Genomic DNA, 21,588 nt, shown 5'->3' on the forward strand with positions numbered 1-21,588 from the left:
TAGGCCTGCTGTAACCCACACCAACCGGACAAGTCTCAAATCCCTGGGCTAAATTTAGACACAGAGCACAGGCTCACATTCCTGCCTACACTATTCCTGGCTGAGTAGCTTTGGGACAACAGGTTTAATTAGAGAAGGAAGCTGATCACCACATCACATCTCAGGCTGCTGGGGCAGAAAGTGTGGGAGATAAACAGGAGAAAGGAACAGAGTGAAAAGCAAAGAAGCATCATCAACCAATTAGACTTGCCTTCATTCAAATTTAAAGGGTCAGTGTGTAAGATTTAGTGACATCTAGTGGTAAGGCGACAGATTGCAACAAACTGAATTCCCCTCCCTTTCCCCTTCCTTCCTTTCAAGTATGTGTAAAAATATCATAAAATGTAAATCGTCCTCTCAACAGCCAGTTTCTAGTTTGTTCACTCTGGTCTGCTGTAGAAATTTGGTGGTGCTCCATGACAGATTCTGTGGAGGAGGACCCGCTCCCTTTGTAGACATAAAGGTCAGCGGAAATATGGGAGGGTATTTTGTTCAACCCCACATTACTACCAATAGTAAGTTTGTAAGTAAGTAAGAAAAGTCAATTTATATATATATATATAGAAAAAACAAGGAAGAAAGAAAATATCAGATTCTCCATTTACGTCAGAAAACAAACAGAAAGCAAGCCCCGACATTCATATTTGACTTGAAACTGCGTAATTTACACAATGTTTTGAGCCTAAATGTCCACTGATATCTTCCCTTGAGGTGCATTCATAGCCCTTCGGACACACCATCGTGTGGCTACGTCCGCTAGCTTAGTCAATTCCAGTGGACTTTTAGGCTTAAAACAAGGTATAAATTACCTCTTTTCGAGTCGAATATGAAGGTTGGGGCTTGTGGACACTTGGATGACACCACACGAGCGGTATGGAGGCATGTTGTGTTTTTTTCCGTTGTCTTACACGTCTGAAGTATAGGTCGCTAGTTACTACTACTGTATCGGATTGTACCTTCATCGGCATAGTGATGAGTAGATGATGAGTGAATTTTCATTTTTCTGTGAACTATCCCTTTAAGCCTAAAAAGACAAGTCTTATTGCTACGTCGTCTTACCAGACACTGGTCACAGCTGCGTCCAGTGACGAGTCGCTTGCAGAAGCAGTCTCCACTGATGGGGTCACACTGGGAGCTTCCTAACACGGTTCCTCTGTTGTCGCACCAGCAAGCTGCAGAGCGAGGGCACAGGGCAGAGGGCAAAAGTCACGACGTTTACTCACACACAACTAGTTACTGCAGCACATTGGAACAAAAAATCATCAACATCAAAAAAAAGAAAGAAAAATAAACTGCAGGCACTGTCATAACTTTCACTGTGATCAGGTACTGAGCCCATTGGGAGATGGCCCGAGTTCCATTGAGTTTAGTTAATGCCGTAAGACAGTCCTGTTTGTAATAAAGAGTGTAGGCGTTTATGTAGTTTGAATCTTTATAGATTTCAATTTAATGATATGATTTTATCATAACATTAAAAGACCATTTATTATAAAGTATCAGATCTCTATACAGCATCTTTTGCAAATATACATTGTGGAATACATGAGGAACCTCATCTCAGAATGGACAATCTAGGTTGTTACAACATTTTTGTGCTTGTGTGAGCAGTCGCAGAGAATGTACTCACGTTGGCAGCCCTGAGGGTTTTCGGCGCTCAGGCCAAAGAAGCCGGTTTTACACTTGTCGCAACGCGGCCCCTCGACGTTGGCCTTGCAACGGCACTGACCTCCCACCATGCCGAGGGAAGGGTCTGTGTGGCTGTCGCACATCCCCCCATTCTGAGAACCATCCGGGTCGCAGTCACACGCTATGGGACAGAGGAGAAGTTAAATGTTATGTGCTCAGTTTGTCTGGCTTGTGTGTGAGTTTATGTTATGATGTGTTGGAATAAAACTTTGTGTTTAAATATATTACTGCAGTGCCTGTTCTAAACCTGCCTGTTTGGAATGCTCTGTTCTCTTGTCCTGTGCTAAAGCTCTGGAGCTACTTTCCTCATCATTAGTGAGTCCTCATCAAACAGTTGTGTGCAGGGCTTTTTATAAATAGTATATGGTGCAGAGTGAAGTTAGAAAACTTTGTGTTCATCCTACCTGGCTTATCTGCAATGAAGATTTTACAGTCAATGCTTTTCATAAAATTAAACTGAATTTGCTTTTTTACTGTTCATTTGTTTGGTTTATATACTTTGTAAAAGCTTGAATGACTTATTGTTAAACAAAATGATCAAATTGATCTGGCAGGACAGGTTTTGTTTGCCGCAGGCCACCAGTTGCCGACCGCTACTATAGTTTATCTAAGAACGTAGGAGAAGAACTTGGTCCACAGACTGAAGGCACACTGCCCCGCCCCCACTGACTGCTAAAGAGTGCTCGTTGCCTGTTTATTCAATTTCCAATAAATGAATAAGTGTCCAAATTGCACCAAATTTAATACTGCACTCCCCTGGATCACTACGATTATACATGCCCAGTATGAAAAGTCGCGAGATATGCATTCCACAGACAGACAGACAATCCCCTAATGAGCCACACAAAGACACTCACCTACGCAAACGCGTGGGTCCCTCATATCCTTGATGGGGTCTTTGTAGTAGAACGGTTTGCACATCTCACAGTTACGTCCCATGGTGTTGTGCTGACAGTCGTCACACACTCCTCCGCTGGTGTTAGCCGTGGCCAAATACACCGCCATGTCAAAGTGGCACGTGGTGGAGTGGCCGTTACAGTTACACTCTACAAAACAGGTTATGAATTCCAACAGATTAGTCATAAATTATGTTATTCTGCTTTTTCATTTCCACTTTCTTCGAGAGATTAAAGTCCAAAAAGCAGCTCAGGTTATATCTTTTAATGTGTAAATAACTCTGTCATTTAGCTAACTATCGCGATATATAAAGTTCTGCTGTTGCACCACACTTAAAGGGATAGTTCACCCAAGAATGAAAATTCATTCATCTACTCAACACTGTACTGATGGAGGGGTGGGGGAAGTGTTTGAGTCCTTAAAACATTTTGGGAGTTTCAGGGGTAAACAGCATTGCAGCTAAAGCCTTAGTTACTGCTGCAGTAACTGCAGTTCTTGAGAGTTCTTGCGATACTCACAAGTTCTCGCAAGAACTGCAGAAAAAATTACGCAGTTTCAAGTCGAATTTGAATGTCTGGCTTCCGGACATTTGGATGACACCACAGGAGCAGTATGGAGGCATGTTACGGATTTTTTCTGTAGTTTTATTACGTCTGAAGAAGGAGTCCCCAGTTACTTCAAATGTATTGGATTTGGCTGCAACGCTGTTTACCCCTGAAACTCCAAAAGTGTTTTGTGCACTCAAGCACTTCACCCACCCCTCCATCGGCATAAGGGGGAGTAGATAAGGAGTGAACTTTTCGGTGAACTATCCCTTTAATGTCCATTGGGCTGTCTCTTCAGGACTCACTCTTGCAGGCGTTGGTGTTGCGTCCCTCAGCTGGTTTCCAGGGCAGGTCATTGTGGAAGTCCTCACATAGCTCACAGTTCAAACCCTTGGTGTTATGGTTACACACACACCTGCCGTGAACCTTAAAACGAGAGGAAAGGGAAGGAGAGTTGCTTCAAACTGTTTGGGGATGAGTGTGTGTGTGTGTGTGTGTGTGTGTGTGGGTGGGTGGGTGTGTGTGTGGGTGGGTGGGTGTAATCTCACCATTCCTTCTATATCATCCCTGATGCCGTTGATGGGGGCGCACTCGGAGGCGTGGCCGTAGCAAAAGCAGTTTCCTCGTATGACAAGCTCATATATGGCATAGTAATACTTCTCCTTTATTTCTGCTCTCGGGTCCAGCAGGTTGTCTCCCAGTGTGTGAAGTTTGGTGAAGTTCACTCTCAGGTTTGTGATCTTCAGCTGGTCTGTGGACAAGAAGACATGAAGAGACTAAGTGGAGGAAGAACATGGTGTTGTCTTGTGGACAACTGCACAACAGCATATTTTTCCCAGTCTGGGCCAGTGGGGCGGGAAAAAGCTGTGTGGCAAAGCATTATGGGTGAACAACAGTTGATGATCTGAGATGGTCTGGGGAGTAGTTAGTCCTCAGAGTTTGGAGGAACCACATATATGGAACTTTAGGAGGCGCAGTTTAAATCCTGATGACATGTTGATAACGTTCACCACTTAAACAATGAAACAATTTTATAAGCTACATGGAAGGGCTAAGACTTTTTAACTTTTTCAATCATTTAAAAACAGCATCTATTTATCATCTTTTATCTCTAAAAATCGTATCTTTAATAATTACACAGACCAGTTGCCATATACAAATACAAATCAGAGTTACACAACCAATTATGTTTTTGTTTGTTTGTTTGTTTGTTTGTTTGTTTGTTTGTTTGTTTGATCCAGGATTTCTTTTCCACTTTCTTGAACATTTTGAGATAGGGTATTTTACCACAGTTTCGTTGATTTCTCTAAGGAAAATTCATGGATCTTGATTTTTTAAAATCCAACATGTTTAGAGGACTGATATTGACAAGTGTGTGTAATTTGGTGCAGATGTGAAATTAATCTGGATCTACTGAATTCAAATGTTGTTTCATAAGGGGACTGTGGGGCCTTGGTATGCGCTCGACTGAGTGCAATTCTAGTTAAAGGTATGGATTGCTTTGTGTGGCTATTGGACCACAGCCACACAAAGAAGGAATTTCATACTGAAAACATTAACTTTGGAAGATTCCATTGACAATTTCATACGGATGAAGCCTTATACTGTATTTGTTTTTGCTGAACTCTAGAGTAGGTTTTTGCAATGAATGGATTTTGTTATTCAATTTATTAACGTTTATTGCTTATTTCTAATTTGTATGAATGAAGTACATTCCTGGACGATGGAAAATCTGAAAATGACGGACAGTAATGGAATGGGGTGTTGAAATGGTTCTTCCCACATCCTGCCTCTTAACCCTCCCTAAAATGATTTGAATATTTGTTTTTTACTGGGGAGACATAAAATGACTTCTTTCCACAGAGATGTATTTGTCTCATCACCTTGTCAATCTGATAGAAGAGCAGTGGATGGAAATACCTACGCTGTTAAGGTTAAGCTGTTCACCAGAAAACACACACACACACACACACACACACACACACACACACACACACACACACACACACACACACACACACACACACACACAGTACTACAATACTGGCCCCATTAAATATGCATACCAGTAGGCTCAGAGTGAATACCTATTATCATATAATTATGATGATTATGAACATAACATTCATAATTTAGCAATAGAGGAACTTCAGTCTATATTGAATCTGCTTCTAAAGCTGTTTTTCTCCACAAAACTGAATACGACAAAGATTTAAAACAGTTGTTTTTTTTATCCCGACTTTCACGTCATTTGAAACTGTGCTGCAGTTGAAAGAGCAGTCTTACATTAAGATGGATGAAATGCTTCATGGGAGAATTTATATTCTTCCACACTCTGATCCTACCCCGCTGACTTTATCTGCAGTAACAGAGCCCCACTCTGACAGACAAGAGCTAATCCCTCCAGCTACACTACACTATGGCAGTGTCTGTTTCTCCTCATGCAGTAATATAGACCGGAGAACAGTCTGCTAGTCAGCTGGCAGTGACTTCAAACTGAACATATTCATGGAGTTGAGTAAGAGGTAGTGAGTTGCAGACAACATTTTTATATTTCAAGCGTAAGTATACACATTTCCTGATTAATTGTAATGAAGCATTACAGTTCAATCAGAAAGACTTTCTCTATGTCTCATTCATTCACCATTCCCTTTCACTCTCCTCTTCTAATCAGCTCAATTCCTCAGATCCTCAACATTTTCTAGATCCCATTTCCCACCACCAGTGTCTAGACCTCTGGTGGGTTTCCTATACTATGCAGCCATGCCACCTTCAAACCTTGATGACATCATGTTGGGTCTAACCACTAAATAGACCCATTTACATCCCATCACATTCATCTCTTACTGTGCATGGCAATACATTTTGTTCATTCTTCAAATGGTGTTTCTCCTGATGAAATGAATAAAATCACTTCGGAAATACCAACAACACTTAACAAATAGAAGAGTCTGTGAGGCTGTGGTTTAGCAGGTATGTCACCATGCCAAGTAAAAAATGCCTTAAATAATTACTTCTTTATTACAGGACTAAGTCTACAGCCATGCTAGTGGCCCATCTTGTTCTACTGGGCACAGCAGTGCTTAAATGCTAACATCAGCAAGCTAACATGTTCATGACAATGCTAACATGGTAATATAAGCATGCTAACATTAGCAAATTAGCATAGAATTAGAATGTAATTAGTTTTGCTGGTATTTAGCCATAAACCAAACTACTGGAAGAAACTGCTAATGCTAATATACTGACAGGAAGTAGTTCGAGGAGGCATCCTCTATGAACCATGAATGTTTGAGAGACCATAGACTGCTATCCTTTAATCAAGTGACTGACGGGGCTAAAAATGCATTTAAAACTTGAGTGCTTTGATCTTGAAACTTAACTTTTGAAGAAAGAAAACATTATTTAAGTTAATTGTTAGGATAGAAAGTTATTATAAGAGACAACAGCACATTTGATGTTTCGGCAACAAAACCTGAGGGACAAAAATCTCTAAAGTCTCTGCATTTCTTTTAACAAACACTAGCTGATATAGAAATAAACAGAGATTATTTTTTTCTTCATAACTAGGATTATAAAGGTATATGGAGTATTTGGAAGTGTTATGAAGTGCTGCTTGCGGAGCATAGTTGATCTGAAGTTTATTGTATAAAATTTGAAAGGCCAGTTGAACAAATGCTGGAACACAGAGAGAGGCAGTCAGACAGAAAAGAAGCCTCCCTGACGTGCTTCCTCTCAGGCTGTGTATTATTCCCCAAAGGCTCGGCTGGTCAAATGCTTTACATGTTAGATGGTTAAGGTTCGAGTCAGGGTCGGGATTGGGGTTATGGTCTCCTAATTAAAGAGGCAGAATAGGTTAAAGTCAGGACAAAAAGTTCTACATTGGCTGCATGGTGATTCATTGTCTTTACAACAACAGACATTAAATATGGATTGTTCAGGGGTCAGAGCTCTCCACGAGGGCTAGTTGCATCCAGTTATTTAACAACAGGACAAGTCAACCTCTGCTGCTGCAGTGGAAACCGAGCTCGGGTTTCTGGGAACAGCTCTCATGTCCTGCCAGTCTAAACATGAGGGCCAGGACAGCGAGGCTGTGTGGGAGAGAAACAGCTGCTTTTCACATCTCTCCATGGCTTCCACACAGCAGGGCCATGTTTCACGGTCCAGAGAGAAAAGCTGTTCCAGTCCATAATGTGTCACAGCTAGATAACAAGAGCTAATTGTGCCCGGTTTGATTTAAGGTGACAAATGTGAACAAAACCAACTAAAGAATGGGAGAGAATTTTCTGTGAAATAACTGGTTTCGCTTTAAAATCTGTGTATGATTTCCCATATTATTGCTTGATTTAAACCACTATATTGATGTATTTAATTATATCTTTTAAATAAAAGCTTATTTACAGCTGCTGTTACCTATGCTGTAGAGCTTTTATATACCCCTAAACTAAGGAAACATCTGGCTGCACAGTTACAAACAGCAACAGGGTACGCTCTACATTAGCTGACATTATTTAAAGCTTTGTAACAAAAAGAAACGTAAATCTTATCCAACAACTTTTTTCATCACAACATAGGTCCTTTTCAGATCCGGCATCCACATCAGTCCTGAGATTTTCGATCACAAGTGGACAGCGTTAAGTGTGTGTGTGTGTGTGTGTGTGTGTGTGTGTGTGTGTGTGTGTGTGTGTGTGTGTGTGTGTGTGTGTGTGTGTGTGTGTGTGTGTGTGTGTGTGGGCGAGAGGGAGAAAAAAATTACTTTACCAATTTTTTAAGTATCCATTATTATATGGTGATCAGTGTTAATATATATAATATATAATACAAAAATAAGTTGAAACGATAGCAGGTCAGAGGGCTTCAGCATTTTCGTTCACGGTCCATGAATGTGGCAACATGCGTCTCAGACAACCTCCAAATGTGGTTTGGGTGATCGGATCTCAGGACGCAGTAGGGTAGCTTCAGACCTGTACTTATCTCTGACCGCTTGTGATTGGATCACTTAGGACGGATGTTAATATCAGGTCTGAACGGGGTAATGGTGTATCATCAGCTGCTGTTGAAAATATGTTTGTTTTAGTGTGACCTACTCTGGATGTCCGGGCTGTATGGATCTTCAATCCTGATTGCGGGCTCCAACACTCTGTAGATGACCTGGACCAGGGAATACATATTGTTCACACACATTACATTCCATTTGAGAGTTGAAATGTTAATTAAAAACAGTAGCACTTATGCAGCGTGAGTGTTAAAGGAGGAGTGACTTGGCATTCTGGGAAATTTGCTTACTTTGTTCGTGTCAAAGTTAGACAAGAAGATGAGTCAATTCTGTAGCTTATTTATAGATAAAAAGAGAGAAACAGCTGACAAGGCTCTGACAGTAAGATCTGCCCACCTCATCTTTAAATGTTACTTATCATCACATTATATCCAATTGGAGAGTGGTTTGTGTGTTTTTCTGTTTGTGTGTTGGGCTTCTCCTCCAAAACCCATCCTCCATTCCCCTGCAGCTTTCCCCTACTCACTATATAGGGACGTCTATGTAGAGGACTATGTGGTCCAAAACTATACAACTAAACAACTATAGGCAGACAAAAAAGAAAAAAAGTAAAACTAATTAGCCTACATCATTGTGGCATACATGTTTATTTAACACTCAGTATTCATTATTTTAGATAAAAAGAACTTTGAATGACCATGTTTTAATGTAGAAATAAACTTGTTTGCCACAGTTTTTGGATGTGCTGCTCTGCTCTTATTCCACATTTAACGCAACCACTCACAGATTTGTCTCTTGGCAGTCAGTAAAACCAGAGAAAATGACGGTAAACTTTTGGTCTTGATCCTCATGATAATTCAGATATTTTCAATAAGAATAAGACGGAGCAGAATCATCATAAACAAACATAAATTTAAACAAAACATAAATTTGTTGCGGCTCAGCTCCGTTCAATCTACTTCCTTCTCTTGTGTGTCTGCTTCCTGTGGCAGCTCTGCTGCTGTTCTTTAATCCAGGAAGAGCAATTGGCCAACTAACCTCAGCTGTGCCCATTAACTCTGCCTGGTTCACATCGAGGTTCTCTGACTAGTGACCTCCACAACGACACTAAAGCAGCAGGTAACCATGCCGATTAATGAGCAGACTCAGCTTGATGGCATGGTCCAACAGGACAACGTCCCCGTGAAGGAAACTCAGAAAAAGCAAACTTGCAGCAGAGCCTTCATTTGCTCCATCACTATGCTCACTGCTAAACAAAATGAGTTGAAGAGAATCGAGAAAGAGTGTGGGGTGCGGTGGGAGACCATGGAGCACAGCCTGTACAATAAATACAAGACAAATAGGCAGATTTATTAAAACTCTTAAAAGAGCATGACTATGCAGCAGTTTGCTTCTGCTTACAGTCTTTATGCCAAGCTCATAGACTGAGAGTGGTATTAATCATCTTATCTACCTTTTGGTGAGAAAGTAAATAAGTTTCCCAAAATATGGAACATTTCCTTAAATGTATGTGCATGAACATTAGATGTGAAACTTCAGAACCCCAAAATACCTTACTTCCATATCAAAATCAATGTATTAGGAAATTAAACAATGAATGTCAAACTTTTATTTTATTCACTAAAGTAAAATGTGCTTTAGTTTTTGTGTTGTACAGCTCATTTGACCTGTCATTTAGGATTATTTCTTGAATCAGTCGCTCACCTCTCCCTCTGTTGAAGGCTCAATGTCAGAATAACGCGACTCACAGATGATATCATTAATGTTACGCAAAGGACCCTGGGAGATTCCTGGGAAGGCAGTGGCGCAGTCGTGAGCGAAGTAGCGGTAGACCTGCCAGGTGCGAGCGAAATCTGCTGAGCGTTCGATCAGCATGGCCGCTGGACGGAAGGTCTGCAAAACAAGAATGTCACACAGTGTCCCAACACTTTTTATTGAAAAATACAACAAGGTACAACACAACTGGAGTCATTGTGAGTCATTCTTTTCAGCTTCGTGTAGATGAAGGTCAAGTTAATAAAACAGCTTGGATTTTTACCTTGTAGGTCATGATCAAGTGAGTGAAATGAAACTCTGCTTCCAGATTCAATTGGATAAAGACATCAGACTTTCCTGAGAGAGACACACACAAAGATAATGATACAGAGAGACGTTTACATAAAGCCACTTGCTTGTTTTGCCGGTTATTTTAACATGTCTTAAATCATTTACACCTATTTTACATCTCTATCATCCATCTGCCAGAGATGGATGATAGAGTGTAGTGGTTAGCGACAGTCAGTGAAGTAGCTTCCGTGCTCTTGGCTCGCGGAATGGCGTCTTGACAGGAAACATTCAGTCTTGGCAGGAGAAATGTAGCGAGCAAGTCGGAAAATCCCACGCACTTCCTGAGTTGTAGGGCATCAAATATTCTGAAAGGCCACTTTACTCTGAAAACGACTTTCTCTCATGTTCCGTGTGCAGCACAAAGCCAAGAGGACTTTCCCATTCCTGTGTACGAATACATAAAAGCCACAGCACATGCATTTTACACCTTACAAACTAAACACTGTAATCCAGTAACTTTTTAAAGAAGAGGACACACAACTCTTTTTAACACATTCAAATCACTAATGAAAAAGCAGGTTACAGATGATGACTGTAATACATGCTTTGCAAAACTACACACATCCATGCATCCTGGGGAATCCCCAGTTTAACATTTGCAGGTGAAGAAAGTGGCACACACTATTTACCTGATGCAAAGCGTAATTGCAAATTAAGATCTTGCACACCATAAATCCTTAAAGACAGGTGTGAAGGATCAAAACCTCTTGACATGAATAGAAAAGAAATCTGGTGTGGGTGTGAGGACGGGAACATTGTAGTAATGGAGTGAGTTCCACACTGTGTGGGATTCCATGGTCTTTCTACTGAAGCATGTGATAAAAAGTCCAAAGTGGATTGGGCATGTATCCTCACTAGAACTTCCTTTTAGCGTCTCTTAGCTCATTGATGGCTTTGATAACTGTGGCCTCACAGCCTGCAACTCAGCCATGTAGAGCTCAACAGTTTTGTTCAAGAGTTAAAATTCCCATTCATTCTCTAAATATAGATTTTGATTATCAGCCAAATTTACTTGCAGAACCAGAGACATTCTAAAAGTGGGCGATCACTGTTATGCTCTATTGGAAGCCATGACTAAATCAGGGCTAAAAAAGTGTTTTCTTATGTTAAATCGTTAGCATTGAGTCCAGGTGTTTACAGATTTTCGCAGCTACTTAATTTAACATACCAACTGGAACTGTCTTCCCGGTAAATGCATGCGCAACATACGCAAAAACAATCTGCCACAAATCAACAGTTGACAAAGGCACAGGAAGGAAAGAGAAGGAAGGGTGTGACCCAGTCGGAGAGGAGGAAAAACAGAGAGATGGAGAGGGGGGAGAAAGAGAGGTAGCAGGAAGGGAGTGAGTGGATAATTCAAAGGGTCAATGTTGAGCCTTTCTAACTGAGAAGTTTTGGAGAAAGTCATACATACTCGACTGAGAGGAGAAAGGAAACAGACACACACCTGCTCCTCTGTGCAGCTGACACTCACTAACTGTGCCTTATAATGGCTGCTTGTATGCATGCAGCTCCAGGAAATGACCATTCAAACTAGTGAGTGCACACAATCAAAGCACTGTAATCCATATCAAATAGGCCAACTGTGCCACTTTCAGCAGAGAAATGCCACAAAGATGCCATGGAAAAGGAGCAGCAACCAGGAGTAAAAATAGTTGCTAAACTTCCTGTCCCCCTGCTCCTTCGTCTGTGTTCTATTCTGGGTCCTGTAGTGATGCACAGTGCTGTCATCAGCAGCACTCCATTACAGTGCCATGGCTCACAAACAGCTGCAGTGAGCCTTGTGTCCAACACAGAGCTCAGCACTCACTCATTGACATGGAGATTTATGGACACCTGGAAATACACCAGTTTAACTTACTACCATCCCTCACTCTGTTCCATCATCTTCCAATTTTATCTCTGCGTCAGAACGTTTCGCCTTCCTCTATCGTCCCCGTTTCCTTACTCTGCTGAGAGGCCTGAGCAGAACCTACCCTGTCATTAAACTCATCTGTAGCTGGTCTGAGGATGTTGGCCACAGTGTTTGGTTCTTTTTCCCATTTTCTGCATAATTTCTGCTTCAGAATATCCACTCAGTTGCCTTTTTATATCTCCTCCCCTCTATCCTGCCTCTATTCCTCTAATAGTAATAGCTTTCATATACAATTAGAGGCCAAATTAACTCATTAATTGTCATTCTGTTTTACCAACTTTGGCGAAGCCAAATTGAAACATCAGTATGAGAAGTTTCTTTTTTGTCAATGCTTTTATGAGCACTTCAAACCTATTACTTCAGTGGGCTTTAATTAAAGGTTTAAGGCAAATTTCTAGCAATGAATATGAAAGTTGAGACTATTCATAACACAGCTTTGATGAGGTGAAAGAAAAATCTACACAAGATTCTTGAATAAAGAGCAAAGACATTAAATTAGAGCACATAAAGCGTTTGAATGTTTCTCTGATGTCTGTGTTGCTGTCAAGTTACACAAAGAATTCAACTAAAGTTGATTACATCAATTTTAAAAGAGTTTAAGTTAAAAGAAACAAAGTCTTGCAGCTTTGTACTCAAGCAAAAGATTGAAACATTACTAACCCTTCATGACAGGAGAAAACCCTTCTCAGGTTGTGTGTTGACAGAGAAATGAACCCAGTCATCTACTTGTGTAGCTGCTACGCTGTGTGAACGACAGCAAAGCTGATGTAGAAGAGGAGGAGGATGAGTGGTGTTTGTGCCGAACATAATGATGTCATAGTGAGGTTGACCTTCAACCTATCACTTTTTCTTTTTATCCTATCAGAAAATTGTATGAAATCATGATTTGGGTCATGGTCAAAAGCCTTTTGATTTGTGAGGTCTCTGTGACTTTTGACCTTTGACCACCAAAGTTTGATTCTTTCTTGAGTCACACTTAGCACAAACGTGCCCAAGGCATTCCTGAGTTATCATATTTGAAAGAATCAGATGGACATACTGAACATCCAAAAACATAATATCTGCAGTCACTGATGTTGAGGCGTAAAAAGCAAATTAAAAAATCTCACTTGCTTTGTTCAGACATAGTCGCATAGTTTTGAAACACGTGAATAACAAATTAGAGATAGCCCACGTGTTACTCACAGTAACAGTGCCGATGTCTGCTAAACACCAGTATGTGAGTGGTCATGTGATATGCGTTATCAGGCATGTTAGTATGGACAGGGATTAAAACTGATTCAACTGAGTCAAAATGCATGTGTTTTAGTTTGTAAACTCACCATTCTCAGATTGCCACCAGGACTTCTTGCGGTGAGGTTTGAAGGTGGTGATTACGTTGTCTATCCGGTGATTGATCGTGTTGTAGACGGGGTCATATGGCCGTCTAGAGTCACAGTCAAAACACTTCTTCTCATCCTTCAGCAGGACAGGAAAAGGTCAGTGTCAACAGGTCAGTGTTTGGGGGTCAATGAGAAACACAGAGATCACAAAGACAGGCACAAAACTCAAATTTGTGCTCAACTGACCTGAAGATGACTGACGATACAGTACGGCTCTTTTCTCCTCATCCCACATGAAGATGAGGCCTTCAGATTCTTCTCCCTTCCGACCAGCAAGTCCCCTGTTGCCGGGTAGCAGCTGCCATGAGCGCAGCCGTGGGTGTAGTCGGGCACCTGGGCAGCGGCAGCAGCCACGACTGTGAGGGAGAAAACAGACAATTAATTACAGTCAGCAGAGAAAACCAGCGCAGAGTGAAATGATTGATATTCAGCACCAATTCATGAGTTTACATGCATATAAAATCGAAATTGAAATCAACCCCCTTTTTTCAGTCAAAGAAAAAGACACAACATGTAAAGCTCTTATCACTTCCTGAGGAAGAAAGACTCCAGGACGGGAAGTACTACAAGAAACTCAAGAACTTAATCTGTAAGAATCTAACTCAGTTATTCAAAGTCCTTTAGACATAAAGAGGTGAATAAAGTGCAGACAGTCTGTTAAAGGGATATCACAGCAACGCTTTATATTTACGCTTGTATTTATGACAATGGAGCCTCATTTCCACTCTAAGTCTGATTAATCAACCTCAGAGTTGTGATCTCATACGGTTCATATTTCAGATGAAAGTACTGTATTAATGAATCTAGTCTCAAGTGAGCACAGTCAGAGAGCAGTTTCTTTAGAAAGACTTTGATTGGATGATTTGTGTAAAATTTAGCTCTCTAGAATTTCAATTATGCAGTACAACCTTGTTTTGATGAAAGTCCAGTGGTCTTAATCTAACATTGATATACCTATAACATTAGGATAAAGGTCACTCATTTGTATGACTCCAGCCCATCTGGAAGTCAAAGCAGTACAGCCTGAGAACAATGATCCGACTCTACAACACCAATGCCAGATCTGTTCTCCTTTATGGCTCAGAATCATAGACTGTATATATTTAAGTCATTTCTTTTTAACATCATAGAAGTGACAACTAATGAGGCACTGAAGCCAATAATGGCCATATTTTATATGTTATCATGTCAACCACAGAAAATCTTGGATAATTGGTAAAAAAAAAGAAACCTGCATGATAACTTGATTGGGTATATAGCCGACATGAATTATTAAACCATATTAAATAGTTTTAACTTTATAATCAGACCAAACATTTTTAAACCTTAGCAAGAGTAGATGAAGTTGACTATCTATCTTACTGTTTGTAAATGATGTCATGTTGTAGATTTGCTCATCTGACTTAACAAAAAACGCACGGCCAACTTATTTGACATGGTGTCAATTAGTTTGGAGCGAAACCCCACCTAACCGGACGGACGAGAGAACATCGACCCACAATTCACCCTGTCTAATGGCTGACTAAACTCCTAATTACAATTTTTGTGCATTGAAAGGAACACTTTTGTAAATTATATTATAGTTTTTTAACTTATAATTGTCTTCCTTTATTATGCACTTCTTTTATAAAAAACATCATAAAGGTCATCGACCACAGGATTATGGTCTGGAGACTGACCCCCTCCCCCCCACACACCTACACGGCTCAATGTTGGGACAACATCCAGTGGGAGCGTGATTATCTGAAGGAAACCCTGCAGGTTAACAGGCTCTACAGTCTGCAGGGGTCCCAAACAATTGACCTGGCATGAGGCCCCAGCTACCGGCTAAATCTAGAAACTCCCCAATGCAGGTCAAACAGAGGTTGACTTAAACCAGCAAGGTTGGAAGTTTAAGATTTCAAAAATCGATGATAAGTATTTAGTCATCGCTCAAACTAAAACATGATGTGACATAAAAGTAGAGAAGCATTTTAAGAGATAGTGTGTCTGTCAGTGATAAAGGCACCGGAGCCTTGTTGTTACTGAGGAGCTGTGCTATGTGTGGGAGTTAAAATAAACCTTATAAACCTATGACATCCTGCAGAAGCTGTATTACATTCCACTGGACATCTTGATGAGATCTTCTCCTCCCACAGACCTCTGGGTCCTGTAGTCTCTGTGTGTGTGTGTGTGTGTGTGTGTGTGTGTGTGTGTGTGTGTGTGTGTGTGTGTGTGTGTGTGTGTGTGTGTGTGTGTGTGTGTGTGTGTGTGTGTGTGTGTGTGTGTGTGTGTGTGTGTGTGTGCGTGCGTGTAGCTATGAGGAAATCTGGTATGAGGAGGGTGCATGGGGACCCAGGGGTTCGGCTGTCAATCTATAGTCTGTCAACAACAGGTGTTTCTAATCCTCCCTCTATATAGTAGAGAGACCTATATATATATATATATATGTGAAAATATGCAACATGTAAACACGTCCAGTGAATCAAATTAACAGGGTTTATATTCACATTCCACAACAGATTAAAAAAGTCAAGGCTTAGTCTTCTCCCACATCAGTCTGTGTTATATCATCAGTGTTAAACATTCACACATACACAGCCCATAACTCACAGCTTCATCTGAGTAGCCTGCTGCAGCAGGGTAGTGCTCCTCATACATTACAAAAGTCCTGATGTCAATCTGAGAACCGCTAAATACATGAGCAGAGAAAAATATTTGTTTAAATGCTAAATTATATTTTTTATTTATTTTGTTTTATGCAGAAATTATCATACAAAGAACTAGAATGGCATTCAGTAAAGCGTATACCTCTGCCAAGGCCTATCTTTTGTGAAACCAGATTTAAATTCACTCGATCCAGATTCTAATTTGGATTTGCACCATATTAATAATAATAATTATTGTTACACACACACTCATTAATATCAGTACCCTGCCTGATCTTTTATCAAGATCCATGAATTATTCTCTGAGAAATCATCAAAAGTGTTGAAAACTGTCTTTCCTGGATGCGCCCCCTGATCCAGATCCACACCAAACTTTAATGGGTTCTTTCCTGGGTTAGGGTTAGGGTCAGCTTTTTGAAATTCTGTTTCTTAGTTAGCCTGTATCCTACTTTAATAGCTTGTAGCATATTTTGTTGCAAGCTAACTTATACTAGATAACCATGAAGATAAGGACAACCCTATAAGCAAGTCTTACCACATGGCAGACATCTTGGTAACGGCCCCTAGGGAATTATAATCTATTCAAATAGTTCTCGATTGGGACAGTTCATGTCCAAGCCACCTCAAGTCGGAAAACCATAACCAAAGACTTGCCGAGTTGCTAACGTCGTCATATCAATCTACTCATACTCAACTTACATGCCTATACGATGTGATTGAACCAGGAACAATTTGTAAAATACACTCAATGATGGTTGACTTTGCTCAAAGCTATAGAGCTAACAGTAAACAAGCAATGACTTAAATGTTCACCTTACTGAATCAGGAGTTGTGCATGGATGTTAGACATATAATTTGCCCCTATCTTCACAGCACATAGTGGAAAGAGGCCCTTTCTCACTAAATATACAAACAGACTCTGACTGAACAAATCTTAAAATTGTGAGTCTGCCATGATGTCAGCTTTCTCTGTAATTGTGTGCCTCGGAAAGTGAGATTTCATAACTTTTTAATGCTGACAGGCATGAAGAGAGACGGCCTGCTGTACCTGCCAGAGTCTGGACGCTCCCAGGATGCTCACTGATTAACGTAGACAGAGACATCTTATTATCGCAGCCTGACGCAGCAATCAGGTCTTGACAGGAGGCCTGCTGGGAACTGTGTGGAGGAGGAGTTCACATGGACACAAACACAATCCTGACCCACACGCTTGAGGAAACCTGTGTTTGCCTGGCATCTGGACAAGCCTCAGGTTGGTGCCAGCATAGTGAGTAACAAGTCGGTATAAGATGTGGGTCACAAACACACACCTACAGCAGTGCAGCCCCTCTAATTATCAAGTGAATGCAGGCATCAAGTATATACTTGTTGACTACGCGAAGACATTTATTAGACTTACAAATACAAGGTAGCGATCTGAGCTGCTCAGCATTTATCATTATCAGCAACAACTGACATGACAGCCGTTGATAATACAGGCCTGAGGTCATTCCGTTATCCTTTATCTAAGTGTGGGAGACGGAGAGGAAGAGAGTGTGAACAAACACAAACAGAGCAGGTCAGATGGCTGATTGGATTTGAGGAAAAAGAGGTGGAGACCCAGCGCAGAGCTTTCGTACAGACAGACAGTGGGAAAACCCACACAGACGCAACTTGATATCTAATCTGAAAACTACTGGCACACTATCAAAGGTGTGTGTGCATGTGTGTGTGGTGAGATCAGGGAGGAGCGGGAGCGAGGCAGACGTCTGATGTGTCGTCTAATCATTGGTTTTCATGTTGTCTTTTATCTTAGTGTGTTTTCTGTCTGTGTTAAACTGCACAGTCGTCACAGCTCCGCTCATAGCACCAGGGCCGGCTGTGGCTCAGGAGGAAGAGCGATTCGTCTATTAACCAGAAGGTCGGCGCTTCTGCCCCAATCCCGTTCATTCTGTGTGCCGAGGTGTCCTTGGGCAAGACACTGAACCCCAAACTGCCTCTGAAAGCTGTGCCACTAGAGTGATATGGGATAGATTAAGTGTTACCCATAGATGCACTGCACTGTACTGTATGTGTGAGTGTGTGGCAAAAACTGCTCTGTAAAGAGCTTTGAGAGGTCATCAAGACTAGAAAAGCTCTACATAAATACAGACCATTTACCACGTGAACTGAAATAACTACAGTGTAAAGAAGTTATGCCGTATTTCTTTAGGAAGGTGATTTGTTACTCTATCTCTATGGTAACTGTGGTGTGTGCTACAATATAGAACAACTCAGTCAGTTTAAATGTCTATGATTAGGAATTTAAACAGTGTAGCTGATGAATCGCTTCTTGTTATTGTCACACTGATGCTGTAACACACAGGCCTGACAGGGTGATGACGCCAGAGTCGTATAGTTGACGGTGATCAGACCACTGCTGCCTTGATGTAAACCAGAGAGGAAAGCAGAGGCTAGGGGAGGTTAGGAAGGTATGAAAAGAGTGGAAGGTGGTGTCTATCACTTGGTAGTATTGAAAGCTCTTTAAAAATACTAAGAGTGTAGGTTTCAGAGTAGAGGCTCTAACTGTGCAAGTGCAGTGCTTATGAGCAGCAGGAGCAGGTGAAGGATGAAAAAGGGTCAAGAGAGATGCTGATAAGTGCATCAAGATGCCATTTGCCACTTTTCTTGCATGACATATTGTATAAAATATTGTGCTCTGTGTAACCCTAAAGCCCCTGAAACCATGGGTTCAAATCCCAAGTAAAGTATTTCTCTGTATCATTAATATCCATCGCCCCATCAAAGTTTGATTTTACATTCAAACTAAACAGGTGTTATTTCAGAAAGGTTTGACATAGTTGGAAAAGCCCCGCTGCTAAAGGGTGGATGAGAAGATTGGTAACCTTGTCATGTCCTTTAGTTCAACATAAACTCAGATTTAACTCATTGAACTGTGTAATTACTCATTTCTGTCTGTGCAATCCTTTTCATTGTATATATGCTGCGCTCACTGTCGGCCTATTAATTATTTCTATTTTTTATATTTCCATAATATCACTTTTACTGATGTATATTTTTAGACGAATAAAGGATTATCTTATCCGTTCCTATGTCAGTTTATCATTTTTAAACCTTAGTTTGTGTACACCACTCTTAGTTGGTGGCAAGCACTAACAGCAACAGGATAGTTTTATAGATTTAATCCAACTTTTAGCAAGACACAGAATAAGTCAATCTCCAAGAATATAAAGCTGTTTTCAGACGTGAACTCCACACAATTGGGCTCAGACTTTCTCCAGAGTCTGTCCTTCACACATGAACAATGCAGAGGAGATTCTCCGCTCAGACACATTCACACCAACACAGAAATGTAGAAAGCCCTAATCACCAAGGTGTGGCTCCTGTTTTTCATCCTGAGATATTTGTATACTAAATGTTTGTTTTTTTCATTTTTGCATCTGTCACATGTTGGAAACGTCATCAACACACCCACTCGCTCGCAGTGAATCCTTCAGAGGATCTCCTGTCATGTTTTCACATTGGTTAATATGCATATTCTTAAGAGATTTTACAAGAGGGCAGGCACAAGAAACCCAGGAGAAACCAATGAAACCAAGTCCGGAGCCTCTCACTCAGACATTTGTGTTGTCATATGCATCCCCTCCAGATAATGTCAGGAAATGATCCAGAGTATAACGTTTGTCTGAAGCTCTTTCTTTGAATCACCAGTTATGTCCCAGGATCAGCTGTCAGGGGATGTACTTAGTGTTTCTGTTGTGGCTACAAGATGAGTCCACAAAAGTGGTTGGCCTCCACTTCTTCAACTACACAATCTTTTTTTATTACCAATTAATAGCTGTAGTCATTTTTAAGCAGAATGTGGTTTAGATGATAAATATGAATGGTTTCCATGTTTCTGTGTAATATGTGGTAGTAGATTGAAGTTAGGGATGTTGGTTGGACAATGTGAAGATTTCATATCATTCTCTAGGATTTCTTTGACTAATATTCATGAATTTTAGGTGGAATACCATGTAGCATGTAGCTGACACTCAAATATATTATATAATGAACCGGTGGTGGGTTTATAGTGGTTTAAATGGTTTGTCTCAGTGGGATTGAAGGGTGGGCAGGCAGTTGACCAGGAGAGAATAGAGGTTGTGGGGCAGGGCTTTTGTTACTCTCCCTCCATCTGATACTGAAAGGTTAATCTTGTAGCTACAAGGACAAAAGGCAAAGAAGTGATGTAGTTTCTTTCCTTTTCACTTCACTCTTTCTTTCCTCTCTTTCCCCATAAATGGAGAGGCGGAGAGGAATGTAGGCTGACAGCTGAGAGAAGAGAAGGGGCGGCGATGGTACTGCTGGTGTCTGTGTGTGTGTGTGTGTGTGTGTGTGTGTGTGTGTGTGTGTGTGTGTGTGTGTGTGTGTGTGTGTGTGTGTGTGTGTGTGTGTGTGTGTGTGTGTGTGTGGTGTGTGTGTGTGTGTACGCCAGGGTGGGACTCTCACCTCACAAAATACTCCTGTTCATCCAGCCATTAGCCCGTAACAGTGGGCTATGCACTTTCACCCTGCACTATATTGTGCACTATTCCACTGTAGCCATACATCACAGTAAGGTTTATTATTGAGCTGCTTTTAGCACCACATGCGTGTTAATCTTCATATAACAGCACTAAGACAAGCGTCATATACAGTGTTAATGTGGCAGCTGTTAAAGCCATCAAACAAGTGACAAACTCTCCACTGTTGTGAACCTATTCTCGGCTAAAAAAAATAGACATGATATCATTATGCACATGCTACAGGACAGTGAAATGTGACTCTAAGCCAGCACGTCTTCCACATGAGGCAATGCATTAACTGTCAGAGGCAGATACAGAATGCAGCCTACAGGGCATCTTCTCATGTTCATCCCCATGAATGAATTCTACTCCTGAAGAATGGAGTTGTTGTTTTTCCCTTTCACAAAAAAAGACAACAGAGGAAGTATAGCTCTGTGTTTGTCTGCTCAAAAGCTTAGGATATGATTATCTATTTTATTTTACAATGCAACAGATTAGATAAACTCAAAAGAACAAATCACAGTATAAACACATGATGTGAAAAGAAAAAGGGAAAGCTTGAATGTGGTGGCAATCAAATAACTGAATAGTAAATGTTCATACCACTGCAGCACACATGCCTTAAGCAGCAGGCCCCTGGTTCAACTCCCAGCTGGCTGGACCATTTACTGTATTACTGCATGGATATTCACCAAATCTCTCATCTAAAGAAACCAACTTTTTTTATACAGTACTGTATGATAATGTTAGAGGCAGGAGCTTGGCCAAAAAAACAATGTTTTTTTTCTTTATTTCCACTTTTCATCACTCTGTGAAGTTGCTGACTTTTTACAGAGGAACTGTCAGCTTTA

General features: G+C 40.9%; 1 protein-coding gene across 1 annotated transcript in view; it reads right to left on the reverse strand.

Moving 5' to 3' along the window:
* lamb2 (laminin, beta 2 (laminin S)) overlaps window positions 1–21,588 on the reverse strand; it is a 50,590-nt gene that overhangs the window by 18,136 nt on the left and 10,866 nt on the right. Inside the window, exons 3-12 of the mRNA XM_035160351.2 lie at window positions 13,753–13,922; window positions 13,507–13,642; window positions 10,202–10,275; window positions 9,868–10,056; window positions 8,255–8,318; window positions 3,716–3,918; window positions 3,473–3,593; window positions 2,583–2,771; window positions 1,667–1,846; window positions 1,099–1,211 (exon numbers count right to left, since the gene is read on the reverse strand). Coding sequence (XP_035016242.2) covers window positions 1,099–1,211; window positions 1,667–1,846; window positions 2,583–2,771; window positions 3,473–3,593; window positions 3,716–3,918; window positions 8,255–8,318; window positions 9,868–10,056; window positions 10,202–10,275; window positions 13,507–13,642; window positions 13,753–13,922 — 1,439 coding nt within the window. The remainder of the gene's footprint in view (window positions 1–1,098; window positions 1,212–1,666; window positions 1,847–2,582; window positions 2,772–3,472; window positions 3,594–3,715; window positions 3,919–8,254; window positions 8,319–9,867; window positions 10,057–10,201; window positions 10,276–13,506; window positions 13,643–13,752; window positions 13,923–21,588) is intronic.

The sequence above is a fragment of the Hippoglossus stenolepis genome, chromosome 6 (assembly GCF_022539355.2).
Source record: "Hippoglossus stenolepis isolate QCI-W04-F060 chromosome 6, HSTE1.2, whole genome shotgun sequence".
NCBI lineage: Eukaryota > Metazoa > Chordata > Actinopteri > Pleuronectiformes > Pleuronectidae > Hippoglossus > Hippoglossus stenolepis.